The sequence below is a fragment of the Haliotis rufescens genome, unplaced genomic scaffold (assembly GCF_023055435.1).
Source record: "Haliotis rufescens isolate VD_foot unplaced genomic scaffold, xgHalRufe1.0.p SCAF_4, whole genome shotgun sequence".
In the NCBI taxonomy this organism is placed as follows: Eukaryota; Metazoa; Mollusca; class Gastropoda; order Lepetellida; family Haliotidae; genus Haliotis; species Haliotis rufescens.
The window spans coordinates 55,765,688-55,787,877 of record NW_025964112.1 but is presented as its reverse complement, the minus strand read 5'-3'; the positions used below and the strand labels follow the sequence as shown (position 1 = coordinate 55,787,877).

Sequence of the window (22,190 nt, the reverse complement as noted above, 5' to 3'; positions counted from 1 at the left end):
TGACGGACTTTAATCAAACTATAATGGTTTGATTTCCATTATTGTAGTTTTATAATGTCCATTTAATGCTTTAAATGTCAATAACGCATCAAACGGAAGTTTTGCCGTAAACTGACGATTTGGCGGGAGATTTCGTACTGCTAAAGTAACCTATTTGTAAACAACAACGATGGGAGATATCAAACACAATTATGATCCTGCTTCGTTGCCTGATCTTCTGCCCATGTATTACAAGAGGCTTTTTCCTTACGGTCCTTACTATAGGTGGCTTCATTATGGCGGAGGTACGTTTGACCTTTTGAAAATGACATTTTCAACTTCGGTTGATAAAAAATATGAGCAATATTGGCAGTCGACTGGCTGCTCTCTGCATGCTTGTGTAGCGGCCATAAAAGGGTACTGCCGTACTGAGGCTTATTTTGCTCAAATGTAATATGAACGTGCTCAGTTGGTAATGTTGCGGACATTAATTTTCGAGTCCCATGATGGGATTCGAACCACGGACCTTCTGATCAGAAGTCGGACGCCTTGTCCACATGACCAAAGAGGTTAACCCTGTCAGCAAGCTGACAAGGTAAGGATGTCATCTGTGGAATGACTCCACGCCCTGCTTCACTTGCTTGGAATCGAAACTGGAAACTGTCCTGGAACATTCACACAAGCCACTTTCACCCGCTACATTTTAAAAGCGAACTCACCCTTGTGTTGTCACTAGCCATGCTTATTCCTTGAAACGAATTTTAGCTGCCAGATAATGGATACATATATCATAAAATGCCATACTTTGACTCATTAAAAGTCATATTTGTGGCAATTTGACTACTGTGGCAATTTGACTACTATGTCAACATAACATTTTTGCAATCGAAACACATGTAGCCCTGGAAGTCCCTGTACGGTGACTGGCCAAATTGTTCCATATGCTAAAACATCCTGCAATAGCAATCAGCTGTACCAAAGTGCTACGCTTATGGTTCTTTTAATTTTTAACATTTTGTAAAAGAACACAATTTTGGAATATATTACTCCTGTTAAAACAATAATTTCAGGTACAATTTCTTTCAACCATTCGTCAAAATTCTTTGAAGTTGTATCATTGGGTACTTTTTAGCTGAAACACTGGTAGATTGGAGAAAACATCCATACAGCTGATTTGTATTTCCGGCTTAGTTCACAGCAACCACGGTCAGATTATCCCTATTGACGCCTTGAAACAAACTTTAGTTGACAGGGAATGGAGTTATATGTCATATGTGCTGTACTTTGACTCGTTAAAAGTCACTTTTATTGTCGTTTGACCTATGTGTCAACAAAGTTTTCACGATCAGGAGTGGGTGAGCGTTGACAGTGACTTGTGTATTCAAATAAAATATTTTTTCAAAGCTAGGCCAAACGAAGCTTCAAAAGTCAGCAGTGGAGCTAATTCGGATTACAAATTCAAACAAATATAGTTAACTTTCTGTCATTCAATTTCCAAGAAGTGTGTGCCATATATGGAAGTGTTACACTGATTTATCAATCAAACAAGCCTGGTTCTCATTGATGACCCGCCTGTCATTGAAGTGTATTAATCCTATATTGGTTGACTGGTGTAACTGTATGCAAAGTAGATTGCCCGTCTTGGACAGTAGCAAAATATTAGCCAATGAAATATCGTAACATGATCACATGATTACATTCTCGTGAAACTTGACCCAGTTCATTTTGTGTACTCTGCTTGTCCACAGGCATGATGGAAAATGTATATGTATATTACTTGCCCTTACTTGGCAATGGTATTTTTTAACTCCTGCAGTCAGATGATTTGTTCTCTCGTAGGGGACACGGAGGGTGGGGGGGGCAGCGTTAGAAATTGGCATGGCACTAGTCCTGTAGTCCTTGCCAAACTTCCCAATACTAAAGGTATCATAAGGACTAGTAGAAATTTGCCATTTTTAGGGGTTTTGCTACATGTTATCATTATAAGGACTAGTAGACTGAAACTGTTAGGTTCCAAGGCTGGGGGGGGGGGTGGAGGGGGTTGTCATCTTCTCAACGTGGGGGTGGAGGGGGTTGTCATCTTCTTCTGCTTGTAAAGCATGCAGCGAGCGCAGGCTGCATGAACTATAGAAATGAATGACAAAATATATATTGCCTCTGGTGTAGTGATGTTGCCATGCTAATTTTATTATTCTGTCACATTTATGTTGCAGTGCCCAAACACTACTTCACACATCGAGAGTTCTCCTTCACTCTGAAAGATGATGTGTATATTCGGTACCAGTCGTTCTCAGATCAGCAGGAGCTGGAAAAAGAGATTCAGAAGCGATGTCCATACAAGATTGATATTGGAGCTATCTTTTCTCACAGGGTAAGTCGTGACACGGCCAATCTGTTTACCACTGTTTAATAATCCTGTTACAGGGCCTTGTCATATGTCTTTCTGAAAAGTTACCACGATGGTGGAAGATACTGCTATGTTACTCTGCGTGTAGAGAGAAGGTCAGATTGTAGGTGAGATAACCCCAAAGTCTGAAACATTATGCCAGAGTTAGGTGCGTCTATTTACCATGGTTGCAAGTTACTTAAAAAGCCATCTCCATTTGACCATGTTTGCAAGTTACTTGTAAAGCAATCTTATTCAAATCAGATATATAACTCCTATATGAGACATCGATCCCAATTGCGTGGATTGATGTTCATGATGTTAATCACTGGATTGTCTGTCCCGATTTGATTATTTACAGACTGCCGTCATATAGCTATATGTGGCGTTAAACAACAAACAAACAGACAAACCTCCCCGCACGGAGATCTGAGGAACCCTCGAAGAAATTTGCATCAATTTAATTTAATTTAATTTAATTTAATTTCTTCATCACCTCTATTCACAAATTTCCATCTAATGAAAGAAAACCACCACCTAACACAAATACACCCTCAATAGTATACCCTGGGGATGTCATCATCTGTTGTAATATCAAGGTATCGGCAATTTTATTTTGTTCATACTAAATTTGTAATTTTTCATATTTCATCTGCGAAATTTCTCCATTTCAATGTTAACTTGACCTCTAAGCATGTTGATCCTGGAGTGCTGTGACTATTGCAGCCCAAGGAACACAAGACTGTGAAGGCAGCCTCCTTCCAGGCCCAGGAGAAGGAGCTGGTGTTTGACATCGACATGACAGACTACGATGACGTCCGCAACTGCTGCTCGTGAGTACACCAGGCGAAGACAGAGGGTGTCCTCATGTTTCAGGAACAAATAGTGTTACTAATATTTATTAGCTCACCGGGTCTGAAGGACCAAGGTGAACTTATGACATATCATGGCGTCCGTCAACAAATTATTGGAAGCATTATCTGGTGGTGATGATTCAAAATTGTACAAATGGTGGGGCTGACCCCCTGAGGGGCGGGGCCAAAGAGGGGTTATTTGGCATTACTGCTTTTTATGACTTCTCTCTGGAACTAAGAGATAGTTATCAACTATATTTGGTTGGAAGCATTCTCCAATGGTGGGGATTCAAATTGTAGAAATGGAGGGGCTGAACCCACCCCCCCCCCACCCCCATGTTGGTTGTGTATAGAACCTTCATCCTGTTGGTTGTATTTAACAAATAAGCGACGTGTGGGAACTGTTTAATGTACAATTAAACTCTGCAGGGATAATAAACCAGGAAGTGTGGTTTATTCTTCCTGCAGTGTTTTATTATACGATTATTTCATATATGAGATATCAACATTTTGTAAGCCTTTTTAAGGATGACTGTAAAATGTACAAGCTTTAAGAACATTTTCCTATATGTAAATAAGGATTACTCCCTGAATACAATCTGACCTCGGCAATTTCAGACAAGTCCATTTTATGTACGGGGGGTGGGGGGTGGGGGGTGGGGGGTGGTGGTGGTTAAGTTTGGTATTCTCACAATTTTCACAGATGGACGTATCTCGCCCACTTTCGGGTGTGATCGTTCAGCCATAGCATATATCTGCTTGGCCCAGCTACATCCCTCTCAAAAATAATGTCGTCCAGTTTATGACTTCATCAAGTTGTGAGCGCATGTTTGAATCTCCATAAAAGACGTCATGCCAGAACAATGTTTTATCGTGAAATAAACCACATTTCATTCTTCATTGTTCTTTGCGATTTATAGCTTAGCTATCTTATATGTAGATGTAGAAATGTGGTTGTGTTGCAGCGGTGCAGAGATCTGTGACAAGTGTTGGCCTCTCATGATCATCGCTGTGAAGATCCTAGACGCAGCCCTCAGAGGTAGCCATGTCCCATATATTAATGGCTTCTTCGTACATGATTTCTATGCTTAGCCTCTTTTTCATAGAGCTCCAGATAACTTTTCGAGCAATTGAGTTTTTACTCTACGGTTTCTATTTTAATTGAGTTTTTACATTTTTCATTGGGAAGCCAATATTTTTCCACACATTGATTCATCACTCTATTGGGTTTTTCTCCCAAAGAGTGAACATTTTAAATATATAGGCATGACTCGGAAAGTAAATTATTTTCTGAATTATGTTTCGGAAATTAGCTCCCTTGTATGCATACTGAAAAATCTTCATTGGGTATTTTGGCGTGCTGTTTTTATAATTTGAGTTTTTCATTTAATGCAAAGTTAATTGAAAGTAATTGGGTTTTGAATATTTGGGGGGGGGGTATTTAACGCAAAAACGTTGCTTCTCTGTAGCTCTGTTTTCACTCTTCTGTGAATGAAGTAGCATCAGTTTATCATTTCTTCAAGAGTTGTCTTTTATTTGATCATATAATCGTTAGCTCTGTGAAATGGGTCTGCTTTGAGATTTTGACCGCTGTCAGTGATTTTTCTAATGGTTACTTCACAAAGATTATTAACGTTACGCGTCAGTCTGCCGTGAACATCTTCCAAATGACAATGGGCAATTCTTTTGACACACTTCATGAAAAGGTCAAGGTCACAAGAACTAAAAAACATATCGAAGTATATGTCTTCTCATTGTTGGCGCCCTGCTTGAGGTTTTGGTCAAAGGTGAAGGTCATCTAGGTTTTTGGAATCATGGTAATGTCATTGTTTGTTCTGAGGTATGCTTTCCTCTACAGGAACTTGTCTATTTTTACATATTTCTTAACAAATCTTACATTACATGACAATTGCATTTATGTCAAGGGTCAAGGTCACCTTCAATAAAACATTGTAGAAGGTAATTGTATCATACTTTAAGTTTAACATAGTGTAATTCACTGTAAAGATTATTGATACCACAAGATATCCCACAAGGGACTAGTGCCACATATTTCACCTAATGAATTCTTTGGCACATGCTATGAGATGGTCAAAAGTTAAGGTCATGAGACAGGAATCTCACTTAAAGGTTTGTGGTTACACCTTATTCAAACACTTGGCATAAACTTGGTATATACATTCTTTAAGATGGGGACAGGCTTTGAAAAAGTTTAGGTCAAAGGGCAAGGTCAGCATTCAAGTTTTTATGGAAATTGTATCATTTCATTTTCACCTTTTCATGCATAAAACTACATGTATCTTTATTCTTAAACAAATCCTACTACTTGAAATGTTTATGGCATGTATATCAAAGGTCAAGGTCATCCTTGAGGTTTGTTTGTCACAATAACCTCAAAGATGACCTTGACCTTTGACATACATGTTAGAAGAAGTCCCTAGCTGTGTATGCTGGTCGAAAGAGGCTGCTCAATTAATTGATTTGGTGGTCAAACCTGGTGACATAGTTGATTGTGTGTCATCGTACAGTGACAGTGCAAATTGTTGATCACAATAACAATCACGGCATCGCCTGGTCCAAGCTTGTTTATAGCTGTAATATTGTGAGTGTGGCATTGAACAACATTGAACAACCATCAAACTAACTTTAAAATATTCTTCTTCTCCAGATGACTTTGGGTACGAGCACCTGTTATGGGTGTACTCCGGGCGACGAGGCATCCATTGCTGGGTGTGTGACGAGGGAGCACGCAAACTCTCACAGGCAGCCAGATCCGCCATTGCCGAGTACCTCAGTGTTGTCAAGGTAACGTGCAGAGACAGGTTAATGGGATGGTATGTCACATTTTGTTTAGTTGACCTGTCATGTGTCATCTAGCTGCCTGTCAGCAATATTTCCGACAGACCAGCACGCAAGTCTTGGAATGGCATTTAGAAGGGATACCCATGAGGGAGAATTTGTGGATGTCAACTTTTTTATTTTGAGGAACACAACATTTCAGAGTAAATGCTTCTCCTTCATCAGGTGAAATAATGGAGCTGTAAACCTATACCTCCGAAACTTCGTGTTCCTCTAAATAAAGAAGTTGCCATCCAAATTTCTCTCCCTTAGACCGGCAACTATTCACTGAATCTGAAACAGCATGAAATCAACAGGTCCTTGTCATTTGCCTAAAGTTAAAGATTAAAAATCTAATTGGAAACAAAACAACCAAAAACATGATTAAAAATCGAGGGAATCCAAAGATTAAAATACTTTTGGAGCTAACCTCAAGGACCTAAAAACTCATCAATTCAAACTCTGATCCAACCTCTCAATCCTTCTGTCTTGTACAGGCTTGTGATTCAATATTTACAATTGCATGTTTATATTTTTGATGACTGTTGTTTCACGTTCTGTTTATCAAGTTCATACAAAGAGTATCAATTTAACACAACATAGATGTAAATAAATAATGCTCAATCATAGTGTCTTCCTTTTTTCACAAGTAAAGCTTTTATGGTAGATTTAGACGATCATTTTAGTCCCATCTTCCCAAGGCAAGAGAGTTAACATGGAAACTGGACTTTTATAGTCTGTTAAAGCCCTTGCCTCAGGAAAGTCCTACTAGTATGGCTGGACATCGTGAACGCTGCCTGCATCATGTGATTGTAGGTAACACCTTCCTCTGTTATTTAGGGTGGAGAAAATCAAACCAAGAAGGTGACAGTTGATGAACGGATGCATCCTTCTGTGAAGTGAGTAAATCATACATTGCTGTCTGCTTTTAAGTGCTGACCTAGCTCCAGCAAAGTGTTTGTTTGTTTCTTTGTTTCTTTGTTTCTTTGTTTCTTTGTTTCTTTGTTTGTTGTGTAACGCCACAGGCAGCAGGGGTTGATTTAACTGTTGGCCTGTGGTCAGTTCAAATTAACAAGGGCTTGCTGAAACATAACGAGGATGGCCCATCTGGCTAGTCAAAATCTGTCGTCATGCATGTTTAGTTTTTATAATTGGATACTGCTCGTGAATCATGTAATTTCAATAAAGAAAATATTTGGGGGAGTGAGGTCTTGTGAATGCTTAGCTCAAAGAAAGATGTACGTTGATCATCTCAGTAGAATGACAACCAGTCGCCATTTTGTAATGTTGTGTACAACACAGCTTTATTTGCTCATAAATCACCACAGATTGAGGCAAATTGAAGCATCGATTTAATCTCAGAGTGCTAGAAAAGGCGTTTCAGGGGTAAGGAAACTTCACAACCTCCACCATTTAATTGTAGGCAAGTTAGTTTGGAGAAGGGCCAGTAACTTTAAAAGGAAGCAAGCCAAATTTGTTGTTAAATCTACCCCTGAACTAGGGTGCTTGTAAATAATGAAGTCTGGACCAAACAAACCAGTGATTGATAGAATGAGCAACAGTTGACATCGTCTGGTAACAAAGCCATGCAATCGACCAAGTCACTGAGCTAGACCACTCCATCCCATTAGTAGATTCTTATGACAAGCATGAGTTAAAGGGGATCTTTTCTCAGTAACGGCTATGTTATTGTTCCAGGCGTGCCCTGACGATCATTGAGAAGCACTTTGTGGACTACGCATGCCAAAGCCAAGACTTCCTTGACACAGAGGAGAGATGGGACAAGGTCTTGTCTCTCGTCCCCGACGCAGGTCAGGTCAAAGTGTGGTGTAACAGTAAACCAGTCTGTGACTTTAGCTTCTAGTCCATTGTCCAAGTGTAGTAAAGTGGATTTTGGTCAAGTAAGCTTTGCTAATAATAGTCCATAACACTGATATTCACTGTTAATGTTAAGAGACAGGTTCAGGCTAGTAGACAAGTTCAAGCCAGTAGACAGGTTCGGGCTAGTAGACAGGTTCGGGCTAGTAGACAAGTTCGGGCTAGTAGACAAGTTCAATCCAGTAGATAGGTTCGATCCAGTAGACAGGTTCAGGCTAGTTGACAAGTTTGAGCCAGTAGACAGGTTCGGGCTAGTAGACAAGTTCAGGCTAGTAGACAAGTTCGAGCCAGTAGACAGGTTCAATCCAGTAGACAGGTTCGATCCAGTAGACAGGATCAGGCTAGTTGACAAGTTCGAGCCAGTAGACAGATTTGGGCTTGTAGACAGGTTCAGGCTAGTAGACAAGTTCGAGCCAGTAGACAGGTTCGGGCTAGTAAACAAGTTTGAGCCAGTAGACAGATTTGGGCTAGTAGACAGGTTCAGGCTAGTAGACAGGTTCGGGCCAGTAGACAGGTTCGGGGAGACAGGTTCGGGCCAGTAGACTTACTGTTAATACTGCTGATCACTGTATGTAAGAAGTCCTTCCCACCAAATTCTGATAAAAGATTTGTCTGCCAATCCCTAACTAAATTTACCCTTCGGTCAGCAGGATTATGTGTGCCACAATTTCACAGATTTGAAAACATTTTTCTTGTCAGGAGGCCTCCTGAATATAACAATGACAATATATTCGTTGTATTTTAGAGTTCCGTGAGCAACTGAGAGAAGATTTTAAGAATTCTGGGACCAACTCGGCCAACCGGTGGTCAATCCTGGTCAGACGGGTGGAGGAGTCGCTCACTGTGGTGAGATTTGAGATCTGTCTGGCAGAATGTCATATCGGAACTGACTTGAGTGTGAAAAGACTTGACTTCTTACTCCATATTCCATTGCCACCAATTCCAAATAAACTTCAAGATATCAACAGGGAGTTATCTTCACCTGTTCAGAGGCCGATATTCGGCCCTAGTCTATTGTCAGTACAAATTCCTAAATTGGGATTAAAACTTTCCCAATTCATCGTCATAGTTGTAACAAAGGACAACTAATGTTATGGCTCTGTATTGGGGACCTGTATCTCAATGAGAACAGGGTCAATAACAAGGAAGAAGTTTCTAATGCTTAGTTTCACACTATTACAGTGAATGCAATGTTAAGTTCCTCTTTATTAGAGAAAATAGTAACTCAAACAAAAATCCCAATTTAAAAAAAATATTATTATATTTCCCAATTTGCCTGCTAAGGGCATTTAGTTTGGAATCCTAGATAAATTCCTCATCAAAACACTGGTACCCATTAACACTTCACGATGTACTGTGGAGGACCTTCACAATTGTCTTCTATATGAGAAAAGCACCTGAACATTTTATGCCGTGAGTGAGTGAGGAAGTATGGTTTTACGCCGCTTTTAGCAATATTCCAGCAAAATCACGGCGGTGGGCACCAGAAATGGGCGTTACACATTGTACCTATGTGGGCAATCGAACCCGGGTCCTTGGCGGGACAAGCGAATGCTTTAACCACTAGGCCACCTGACCGCCCCTTTATTCCATGAAGGAAACTATCAAGAATTAGAAATTTCTACTCAGCCAAAGGGGGGCACAGGTGGCCCAGTTGTCTAAGGCACTGCGATTCTCTGTGCAGAGTTGCGTCCCTTGGGCACGCCAGAAACCTATGATTGTGGGTTTGAATCCTGGTTGCCCCGATTATGTTTCTAGGCTTGTCAGCACCATACCCATGCTCGTGGGTTTCACCGAAGTGGTAAGCGTCTGAGACCTGCATCACTTTGGGCTTTCCTCCCACATTAAGCTGACATGCTGTGATATGACTGGAATACTGTTAAAAGCGGCGTTAAACCCAACTGAGTCACTCACTACTCAGCCAAAGCATTCCAATAACAATGGCAGATAGTACTCTATTGCTGTACAGAGTAGACAGGTTGAACTGGAGCATCTTGAGACTGTCACGCTGGGTCAGGCAGATGCGTTGATGCAGTTTCTACATCTGGTGACAGGTGTCATCCTGTTTGTTTCAGGAGAAATACAGGAACAAGAAACTTCGATTTCTGAAGGAGGAGATATTGCTACAATATTGTTACCCCCGACTTGATGTGAACGTCAGCAAAGGGGTGAACCATCTTCTCAAGAGTCCATTCTGTGTTCATCCTAAAACAGGTACATGTGCCCAGTATGCCATGGGCCAGGGGGGATATTGTCATGTGCAGGGGTGAGATTGTCATAGGCAAGGGGGTGAGATTGTCAAGAGCAAGGGGGTGAGATTGTCATGGGCAAGGGGGTGAGACCATCAGGGGTGATGGTGTCATGTGCTAGGGGTGAGATTGTCATGGGCTAGGGGGTGAGATTGTCATGGGCTAGGGGGTGAGACCATCAGGGGTGATGGTGTCATGTGATAGGGGTGAGATTGTCATGGGCAAGGGGGTGAGACCATCATGGGCCAGGAGTGATGGTGTCATGGGCTAGGGGTGAGATTGTCATGTGCTAGGGGTGAGATTGTCATGTGCTAGGGGGTGAGTTCATCATCTGCTAGGGGTGAGATTGTCATGTGCTTGGGGTGAGATTGTCATGTGCTAGGGGTGAGATTGTAATGGGCTAAGGGGGTGAGATTGTCATGGGCAAGGGGGTGAGATTGTCATGGGCAAGGGGTAAGATTGTCATGGGCAAAGGTTGAGAATGTCATGGGCAAGGGGGTGAGATTGTCATGGGCTAGGGGGTGAGATTGTCATAGGCTAGGGGTAAGATTGTCATGGGCAAAGGGTTGAGAATGTCATGGGCAAGGGGGTGAGATTGTCATGGGCTAGGGGGTGAGATTGTCATAGGCTAGGGGTGAGATCGTCATGGCAAGGGGTTGAGATTGTCATTGGCTAGGGGGTGAGATTGTCAGCTTCTTGTCACCATGGTTACTCATTCGCCTCAAGAAAGTGCTGGATGTAGACCCAAAATACTGAGAAATAATCCATCTTCCTATGAAGTTTAGTATCCTCCTCAATATTGCATCAATGCCTGCTTGCGGAGTCTGAGCTTTGCCAGGATAGACAATATAACACGGGTACAGGACATGTAATGTAGACTCCCATCACTTCAGGTCGAGTCTGTGTCCCGATGGATCCTGCCCTGATAGACAAGTTCAGCCCGTTTGCTGTCCCCACAATCAGGTAACCAGTCAGTTGAACAAATGGTGTGTGTTAAGTTGACTTTTGAAAGATCAAATCAAGTATTTGGTTGGTTTGGTTGGTTTGGTTGGTTTGTTGTTTAACGCCGCACTCAGCAATATTCCAGCTATATGACGGCAGTCTGTAAGTAATCGAGTCTGGACCAGACAATCCAGTGATTGATATCATGAGCATCAATCCACGCAATTGGGATACGATGACATGCATCAACCAAGTCAGCGAGTCTGACCACCCGATCTCGTAAGTTGCCTCTTACAACAAGCATAGTCGCCTTTTACTGCAGGCATGGGTTGCTGAAGAGCTATTCACAGGTCATCAAGTATTTGGCGAAAGATAGTCAATTCCCAAAAGTCGCCTGCTGAGCTTCAGATTGCCAGAGGGTCTGTCCACACCAAGAAGACAAATGACCCTCCTTCTGTGAGGAATAGAGGTACCCTTGAGCCCTTGCTGTGATTGGTCACTGGACCTGAAGGTACAGGTCCGCTTATGACGTATAACAAGTGCGTGTCCAGCGACAGCTGTGGATCCCAAGGAGCTGCGTTGATACTTGTGTATCAATCTGTAGGACCAGACAGGTGATAGATCACTGCACCTGAGGGTAGAGGTCCCTTGACCTGATACACATGATTGTTAACTGGATCTGTAGGTACAGGTCGACTTGTACTGTACAGATGATGGGTCAGTTTACCCGCAGGAAGTGGTCCCTCGACCTGACGGTACTGGTGCCCTTGCTCTGACTTGAATGTAGAGGTCCCCTTGTCCCCCATACAGATGATGGATCATTGGACCTGAAGGTAAAGGTGCCATTGACCCCATCCAGGTGATAGGTCACTTGACCTGAAGGTACAGGTGCCCTTGACCCCATCCAGGTGATAGGTCACTTGACCTGAAGGTACAGGTGCCCTTGACCCCATACAGGTGATGGGTCACTTGACCTGAAGGTACAGGTGCCCTTGACCCCATCCAGGTGATAGGTTACTTGACCTGAAGGTACAGGTGCCCTTGACCCCATACAGGTGATGGGTCATTGGACCTGAAGGAACAGGTGCCCTTGACCCCATATAGTGATAGCTCACATGACCTGACGGTAGATGTCTCTTTATTTGTGTTGTGTGTTGTTTGTTTTTGTCAAGATCAAAATTTCTAAATCAGGACTCCATTTCACAAAGCCATCTTCATACTACGACGATTGTAACTCCAATACTTAAACATAGACCTACAACAATCGTAGGGCTAAGAAGGCTTTGTGAAAGAAGGACCTGTGTGTAAAGATATGAATCAAAGTTTGATCAGGAAAAGCTGATACGACCTGTAGTGGGCTTGTCAGACCTTCTCATAGAGAGGTGTTTGAGTATTATACTACTCAAAAAAGTTAAGGACCACCCAGTTTGTCATGAATTGATTCAACTACCCTATTGAGGGTCATATGAAATAACTGGGTGGTCCTTCACTTTTTTTTAGTAGTATAGATCTGATTGTAAATAGATTGAATTGTTTCGTGAGTGTTTTCGGTGCCTTTCAAAACACTTGGTAGTGATATGTATCCCCACTGATTGAAAGGAAACTGGTAACTGCCAATTACAGGAACATCTGACATAATGAGGCTGCCAAGCGATGTCAAAGTTCAACCTTGACCAGTTACGCATATTCTGTTGCATATTTCAGTGGTCTCCTCGAGGAGCTGAACAAGACGGAGGCTGTGACAACAGAAACAGGCAAAAAACAGAAAGGTACTTCCTTGCTTAACCTATAAGTTATATAGTTATATAGGTTATGTGAATTTTTGTTACTTATTAAGAAAAGATTCTTTTCTCAAAGGGACATGGGGGCACAGGTGGCCCAGTCGCCTCAGGCACCCCAATTAGTTGTACAGAGTTGTGTACCTTGGGCATACCAGAAACCTATGCTTGTGGGTTTGAATCCTAGTTTCTAGGTTTGCCAGCACCAAACCTTTTGGATTTCACCAAAGTGGTAAACGTCTAAGACCTGCATCACTTCAGTGGGTTTCACCAAAGTGGTTAACGTCCAAGACCTGCATCACTTCAGTTGGTTTCACCAAAATGGTAAACGTCCAAGACCTGCATCACTTCAGTGGGTTTCACCAAAGTGGTAAACGTCCAAGACCTGCATTACTTCTGTAGTTTTGCCAAAGTGGTAAACGTCTAAGACCTGCATCACTTCAGTGGGTTTCACCAAAGTGGTAAATGTCTAAGACTGCATCACTTCACTGGGTTTCATCAAAGTGGTAAACATCTGAGACCTGCATCACTTCACTGGGTTTCACCAAAGTGGTAAACGTCTAAGACTGCATCACTTCAGTGGGTTTCACCAAAGTGGTAAACATCTGAGACCTGCATCACTTCACTGGGTTTCACCAAAGTGGTAAACGTCTGAGACCTGCATCACTTCATTGGGTTTCACCAAAGTGGTAAACGTCTAAGACTGCATCACTTCACTGGGTTTCATCAAAGTGGTAAACGTCTAAGACCTGCATCACTTCAGGCTTTCCTCCTATATTTAGCTGAAATGCTGTGATATAACTGAAATATTGTTAAAAGCGGCATTAAGCCCAATTCACTCACTCACTCTCTACAAACAAGCACTGACAGTTTTGAGCTTCAGTCCACTAAAATCAAACAAAATGTGGTAAAGATCCTCCTAAGATTTGGTGACTTATTTCCAGACTACAAGAGAACCAGCCTGGGTCCGACCATCGACATCTTTGATGTGTTTGTGAAGAAGATGGAGGCAGGTTGGCGGGGAAGCTTACAGGAACAGAGCGGTGAGCTGGCAATGATGGAGCCATGTACTGACTCCCACTTTACCACAAACAGGCTCTTAATTGAAAATTCTATATATATATTCATGCTACATTTGCAAACCAAATTTCATTCTTTATATATATTTTTTAAGTTTGTCAGTGACTGAAATGAATGAAAGTTAAGGGGTTCTTTATATAAACATTGTTGAAGAAATCAAACATCTTTGGGGGGTCACCCTTAATATACTGAACTGCAAAAGAAACGTCACGTAAAAGATTGCGTAAAACCATACTTACTCACTACTAGTTAGTGTATTTATATATCAGCCTTTTTCAGTCAGTATATTGTTGGTACCCCCTCCCATTTTGTGTCTATTGTCTCACCTTGTATTTGTTAACCAGTTGTAGGATGTATCAGCTTGGAATTTTTGTTGACTTGTTTTTTGTTTATTTTCAGACATTAAGAAGGAATTTTGAAGAAGCAAATGGTTACATCTGTGTTAAAGATGTGTATCGAGAGCAGGAAGCAGTTGTATATAGGAGTTGATTTGTATCATGCTGTACAGATAGTGCTACTTGGTGTCACACTTGTACATCGCCATGGAAACACCAATGTCATTAAAATTACATATTCCGTATGAGGTTGTATCAGGTGACCTTTCTAACCAGCCAATCAGCATCAAGGACTCTAAACTCTGGACACACGAGCCAAGCATTCAGGGCAGCTTATCTAATTTGTGTATCTTGAAAATGAACTAAAAGGACAAATTCTGAATGTAGATAAATAAGGCTGGGTTGTGTATATCCTGTCGTTTCAGATCTATGCCCATTGGGGAGTTCCATTAAAGGAATATTTGTGTTACTGGTAGTGTGCATGTGTTTTCATTTGTACCATCTGGTTAAGAAATTGAGCAGGTTCATTTTAGAAAGCTGACATCTGATTGGTTCACCTGACTCAACTTCCTGTCGAGTTGGTTTCAGATCATAAGACATAAGAGTTTATTGCTATGGGATCTTATTTTGATGAGATTGAATTTAACAATTTGAGGCCTGTTTCTGTAACTGCCAGACGGTTGAATTAATCTTCCCATGATGTTGAGAAGGGGAGGTATATTTTCAATGTATAAATAAACACAGAAAACATACACTGGTTGGCATCATTTCTATAGCCCTCATTATATCTCCCCCAAAAGGGCGGGGAGACATTATTTTTGACTCGGTTCACATTGGCGTTGGCATTCCCAACCTATTTCAAGCCATAACTTTAAAACTGTTCAATGTTTTTCAAATGAAACTGGACATATGTATTGCTCATCTACTTAACTGGTACATTTTGCTATTTTGAAAAAAAAAAAAAAAATATTTTTTATATTTTTTTATTTCCATGCAAACAATTTAGACTTCGTCTCTTAATAGGGTTCGTTTCAGTGCCATAACTTGAAAACCTTTCTACATATTTTAACAAAACTTGGCATATGCATTGCTCCTCAGCTTAACTGGTGCCTTTTGATAATTCAAAATAATTAATTTTTTTCTGTTTCCATGGAAACAATTTCAACTTAGTCTGAAACAACTCTAGACTTCGTTTCCTGGAAATAACTCTGAAACTAATGAATATGTTTGCCTGAAACTATACATGTGCAATGACCACTTGCACAACTACAGGCTTTTAGTACTTTTCAATTTTTAAAATAAAAATTTGTTTATTGTGTTCCCATGAAAACAATTTGGACTTACTCTCCAACAACAAGTGTTTGTTTCCCACCAAAAGTCTACAACTAATGAATATTTCTGCAGAAAAACATTTTCTTTCCAGGCTATAATTTGCTATTATTTATCGTAACAACTATAAAAAAAAAATCCAAAAAGGCAGGGGCCAGACATCTGTTTTTACAAAACATTCTAGTTTCCAGTAAATATTGTTGGACAAAATTCCCAGCATCCCCCATGCTAGGGGTGACATGTACTGGCACCTGATTGGCTGATTTCAAATATGTTATTCCATACAATATCAAACAAGGTTCATGTACTCAAGTAATGGCTTTACTGTGTCAGTGCATCACCATTTGATTAGGGAACAGGGGCTGCTCAACCTCCAATGGCCCTGCAATTGTCTGTGGATAGTTGCTTCCCTTTGGTATGTAAGGATACAATGATCGTGCATTCGAATCCTAAATTAGCCCAGATGATGATACTTGCTGGGTCACCACTGTTCCACTTCAGCCTGTATTTCAACAAGACACATAATGGACGTCCTTGATACTATCAGGGTGCTAACTGGGTCAGACTTGCTCCTCCCTGGTGGGTATGCATGGTCCCACTTGCACAGAACGATGCTACCTCTACATTTATTGAAAGTCTATAAGATTGTGAGACCCGTGAAGATCTGGAGTTGAATAGGTCTTCAGCAACCCATGCTTGCAATAAAAGGCGACTATGCTTGTAAGAGGCGACTAACGGTTTCGGGTGGTCAGACTCCGCTGATGCATGTCATCGTATCCCACTTGTGTGGATCGATGTTCATGTCAATCACTGTATTGTCTGGTTCAGACTTGATTATTTACAGGCTGCCATCATATAGCTGGAATATTGCTGAGTGTGGCGTTAAACAGACAAACAAACATAAGGTTGTGATCTTTGACTCAACCAGGTAAAATCTCCTTCCAGCACTGGTAGATTTACCTTACTGTTAGCTTCAATCGAAATTCACAATTGTTCCACACCAATGTTAAGTAATCCATAGGTCGTATCAAGTAGGTAATTGTAAAGGACCCATTTCTGAAGCCTGATGTACACATTTCCAAATATCCCCAGTTTCAACTTCCTTGATGCTTGATTGATGGTGTTCGGGACGTTTATGTAGGTTTCCTTTTGTTGTTAAATGCCGACCCCAGCAATATTCCAGCTCTGTGATGGTGGCCTGTAAATAATCGTGTCTGGACCAGACAATCAAGTGATTCACATCATTAGCATTGATGCACAGCAACTGGGATATGATGACATGCATGAACCAAGTCAGCGAGTCTGACCACCGAATCAATTAGGCACTTCATACAAGGGATAATATATCAGTTTCCACACGACTCAGGCGGGGGCAGTCAGGTAGCCTAGTGGTTAAAGCGTTCGCTCGTTACGCCGAAGACTCTGGTTCGATTCCCGACATGGGTACAATGTGTGAAGCCCTTTTCTGATGTCCCCCGCCGGAAGATTGCTAAAAAGCGGCGTAAAACCATACTCACTCTAATTACAATGTCTTGGCTCACACTGGTCACAAGACTGGAGATAATCCCTCTTTAATGGGATGAAAGAAAATATTAACCTATATTTACGTCGTTGATCAACCTATACAAAACACATGAATCTTGTGAGTTTGTTACTCACGATGTGTCAAGGACAATACCCCTCTGAAACCACATGCCAACCTGTCTCACAAATGAAAGAGCGATTGGGTAGCCTAGTGGTTAAAGCATTGGCTCATCACAGCGAACACCCGGGTCGATTCCCGACATGGGTACAATGTGTGAAACCCATTTCTGGTGTCCTCCGTCGTGATATTGCTGGAATAGTGCTAAAAGCAACCTAAAACCATACTCACTCCTACAAATGAAGTCAGTGTTTGGAGACATTTGTGACCAACAGTGAGATAAGGGACCATATGGGTGAAAAATCACATTTTAACATGTCCATTATATTTTCAGAGTTGCGGCCCTTGGGCACGCCAGAAACTTATGATTGTGGGTTCGAATCCCGGTTCGCCCCAGTTATGTTTCTAGGTTTGTCAGCACCATACCCGTGCTGGTGGGTTTCACCGAAGTGGTAAACGTCTGAGACCTGCATCACTTCGGGCTTTCCTCCCATATTAAGCTGACACGCCGTGATATGACTGGAATACTGTTAAAAGCGGGGTTAAACCAAACTCACTCACTCACTCCATTATATTTCAAAACTACAGTATCTCAGGAATGAAATCACAATTCACAAGTTTCAATTCATGTTTATTACCGAAAAACATGGCATCAAATATTTGAACTCATTTTCCGACTTATTACTGTTTAAACTGTTTATATATGTCTGATGAATTGAAAGTAGACCATCTTCGTGAGGAAAGAGCGTCCACCAGCCTTTTTATCAAAGTCTTGCTTACACTGGGCATTGGGGCGGTCGGGTAGCCTAGTGGTTAAAGCGTTCGCTCGTCACGCTGAAGACCCGGGTTCGATTCCCGACATGGGTACAATGTGTGAAGCTCATTTCTGGTGTCCCCCGCCGTGATATTGCTGGAATATTGCTAAAAGCGGCGTAAAACCAAACTCAGTCACTCACTCCACTGGGCATTGATATAGGCTAGTGGAAACGCTTGCCTCGGGAAGATGAAAAGACTTAAGCTGAAAGGTTTTGAAATTGTTTTTATAACATTACGAACTAACGAGAGAGAAATAAAATATTTTTGTACAGTCGACACACAAGGCGATCTTCACTGAAGTAAGTTGACGTTAAAGCGTCTTTATGACGTCACAGCACACTTGTTTTCTTTCACCCACAAGGTGCCTTTTCTCCTGGTGGGTCATATTTTATTATTTTTCCCAAAGCGAGTTATGGGAGTCGTACCGTATAGCATGCACGTCGTATTGATATGGTACAGAGTTACATCCCTTCGATGTGCCAGGAATCTGTGATTGTGGGCTCGAATCACGATTCGCCCTCATATATCTTGGTTTGTCAGCATTTCCCCGTGCTGTGCGACTCGATGTTATCGGGTTAAAGTAGGGCTTAATGGGTTTTTTAATGTTTCAAAGGTATACTATCTTTTGATAGTAAAGTTTGGGGGTTCGGAAGTTGATATTTTTACCTGCATAATGCAAGAGTCGACTTAGGTGTGACTTGATATATTGCCTGGCATAGATCGTTGCTCATACTTTCGGTCACTGGTTGCCTACAACCCAGGCTCGATTATTTACAGGTCACTGGAGATCCGGGCTTGAATAGGTCTTCAGCAACCCATGCTTGCCGTAAAAGGCGACTAACGGGATCGGGTGGTCAGGCTCGCTGACCTGGTTGATGCATCATGTCATCGATCCCAATTGTGTGGATCGATGCTCATGATATTAATCACTGGATTGTCTGGTCCAGACTCGATTATTTACAGACCGCCGTCATATAGCTGGAATATTGCTGAGTGCGTTAAACAACAGACCAAACCAACCAACCAACCAACAGGTCACTGGATCTTAATGGTGGCACATTGCCGATTGCGGCGTTAAACAACAGTTGCTCGTTTACATAGTATCACAGAGAAATCTCACTCGGTAACCCCAGCAGCAGTTTCTGCCAGACGACTATGCAGCATCTTAAGTCCTCCGGAAGCAACCTCCGACAAAAGGGCGGAACCCGTCTTTATCGTGCACGGGGCGCGTATCCGCGTGAACTGGCGCATTTAGATGTGTAAGAACTCACGGTGCTGATGCTTGTCGTGTACGCCTTTACACAAAGCCAATTTACTTTGTTTGTTAACGCCGCACACAGTAGTATTCAGCTTATAATTATGACGGAGGTCTGTGAATAATCCAGCCTGAACCAGGCAATTCAGTGATTGACGTCATAAGCTTCAATCTACGCAGTTGGGATTCAAAGACAAATGTCATGCATCAACTAAGTCAGCGAGCCTGACCTCCCGATACCGTTAGTCGCCTCTTACGATAAGCATCTAAAGACGGGATTTTCACGGGTTTCTAATTTACTGTAAGTGTCTGTATAGCGCTAGTGCAGCCTGTACGCATCAATCAGTTTGACCACACGTGTACTTATCGATATGTTTGCGTGCATTAAGCGATTCTGTCTTGATTGGTCGGCTGAGGCGATGTGCATTGCTTTTATGGGACATAATGATTGACGTCACCAATTGATACGTTACGTCATCTGAACAATAGGTTTTATCATCCAAAACTTGAATTACGGATTATCTGTCCCGATTTAAGGAATGGTGTTAATCCCAAGCCTTTGACGAATTACCTACAGCGTTCATTCACTAATCCGTCATTCCGAATCTCGAGTTGCTTATTGTGTTTATTTGTTGTTTGAGGCTACACTCAACAATATTCCAGTTATATGACGGCGGTGTGTAAAGAATCGAATCTGGACCAGACAATCCAGTGACTGATATGAGCATCGATCCACGCAATTGGGATATGATGTGGTCAGCGAGCCTGACCACCGGTTCCCCAACCCGTTCCGGTTTTACGACAAGCAAAGTCGCCTTTTACGGCAAGCATGGGTTGCTGAAGACCTGCTCTAACCCGGATTTTCACGGACCAGTTTATTCTGTTTATATATGTTTTACTTATTGACAATTTAAAAGTGAAAATTATTTTTTAAAAACGTCAACCGTACAGACACTTCACCGAAGGCGCAATGTGACAATGGATGACGTCATATCGTATCTTTTTAACAATGAAGCAATTGAAGCTTTAACTGTCCAATCAACACTGAAAATCGCTTTTCTTACACAGGATAATTCTACCTGTGCATAATATCTATTCATATATTCAAGGAGATATCGCTACAATGAAATTGCATGTTTTGCTGACCATTGTGACTTCACCTGTTACCATGACGTCACAATAAAATGATATCACTAATCTCTGTTAACTGTACCGTTTTTACACTCAAGACACTGGTTATTACGGTTTACACGCTGAACATTTTGGAAGAATTATTAACTGTTATCGACGCATTGATATATTTGATATCAAAAGAGTCTCGGACAAGAATCTCGAAGACTGGAGTTGGTTGAAAGACACTTTATCTTACCAGTTGTGCTCGTCCTTTCTATTTAAAGTAAATTTATTTCAAGATGAACTAATTCGAAAGAAAGACATTCGACTTGGTAAATTGGAGTATGCATAAATTTAGGATACCTTTAGAAATGTATTCCCTTTGCCCCTTGACATGACCCCATTGGCCTACTTCTCTTAATTACTTACCCTTACTCCTACTAATCGCGGGGCAGGGGTGGCCCAGACGTCTAAGGCGCCGCGATTCGCTGTGCAGAGTTGTGTCCCTTAGGCACGTCAGAAACCTATGATTGTGGGTTCGAATCAAGGTTCGACCCGATTATGTTTCTAGGTCTGTCAGCACCATACCCGTGTTCGTGGGTTTCACAGAAGTGGTAAACGTCTGAGACCTGCATCAACTCGGGCTCTCCTCCCACATTAAGCTGGAATACTGTTAAAAGCGGCGTTAAACCCAACGCACTCACTCCTACTAATCCCCCTGTAAACCATAGGCCAAATGAGAAGTAAGCCAATGTGAAGGTCACCCTTGATATCAGAAAGGAAGTAGTGCATGCGTTGGCTGGCATCTTCTCCCTCAATACATAAATATTTACAGAGTAACATCAGCAATAAAAAAAACATTGTAAAATCGTGACCTGATTACTCCGGATTCAAAGTTAACAATATTTACATACATGTACATCTTAGCACGACATGTTACACATGCATATATTTACACAATTGTCTTTTAATAAATCATTCAAAATGAAATTGCACTTTTTGGCCATCTTTATCCTTCATTATTTCTCTTCTCGCACTGCTTTTACTGGTTATTAAACTTGAGAATGTAGCTGCTTGTAAAAGTACATTATATGAAATAGCAAAACCCCCGTGAAGATCCGGGTTAGAATTTGATCTTTAGCAACCCATGCTCGTCGTATGAGGCGACTAACGGGATCGGGTGGCCAGGATCTAACGTCGAACACCTGCATTACGTCGGACTGACACACCCTGCAATATTTTTCAAAGCGGCGTTAAACTATCTCACTCTTTCATGTACTAAAACACCTTAGTATTTGTCATAACAAACGGGGCAGTCGTCTAAGGCGCCGCGATTCGCTGAGCAGAGTTGCGTCACTTGGGCACGCCAGAAACCTATGATTGTGGGTTCGAATCCCGGTTCGCCCCGATTATGTTTCTAGGTTTGTCAGCGCCATACCCGTGCTCGTGGGTTTCACCGAAGCGATAAACGTCTGAGACCTGCATCACTTCGGGCTTTCCTCCCATATTAAGCTGACACGCAGTGACATAACTTGAATACTGTTAAAAGCGGCGTTAAACCCAACTCACTCACTCATGTAAAAGGTAGCCCTTGCTTTGGTACTTGACCGTGTTCTCTTGATAACCATCACGTGAGAGTTCCACAGCAACGTAATACTATATTTTTCGTAAAAGGCGATCGACATAATGGATCAGTTGGTCAGGCTCGGTGACTTG

At 41.8% G+C, this 22,190-nt stretch overlaps 1 protein-coding gene across 1 annotated transcript; it reads left to right on the top strand.

The window, feature by feature from the left end:
- Positions 1-96: 96 nt before the first annotated feature.
- On the top strand, positions 97-15,071 carry LOC124114815 (DNA primase small subunit-like). The gene is made up of 13 exons (XM_046475599.2): positions 97-284; positions 2,193-2,350; positions 3,092-3,198; positions 4,185-4,258; positions 5,888-6,024; positions 6,898-6,956; positions 7,756-7,868; positions 8,681-8,781; positions 10,011-10,149; positions 11,078-11,147; positions 12,831-12,895; positions 13,849-13,947; positions 14,384-15,071. Exons 1-13 carry the CDS (start codon positions 170-172, stop codon positions 14,401-14,403), a joined length of 1,257 nt encoding a protein of 418 aa, XP_046331555.1. The 5' UTR covers positions 97-169; the 3' UTR covers positions 14,404-15,071.
- Positions 15,072-22,190: the final 7,119 nt, after the last annotated feature.

Bases quoted from the DNA above. Each gene is read 5' to 3' on its own strand.
- LOC124114815 (XM_046475599.2), top strand. From the start codon at position 170: ATGGGAGATATCAAACACAATTATGATCCTGCTTCGTTGCCTGATCTT. The intron at 4,259-5,887 runs GTAGCCATGTCC...CTTCTTCTCCAG, and splicing joins CCTAGACGCAGCCCTCAGAG to ATGACTTTGGGTACGAGCAC. The intron at 12,896-13,848 runs GTACTTCCTTGC...ACTTATTTCCAG, and splicing joins AACAGGCAAAAAACAGAAAG to ACTACAAGAGAACCAGCCTG.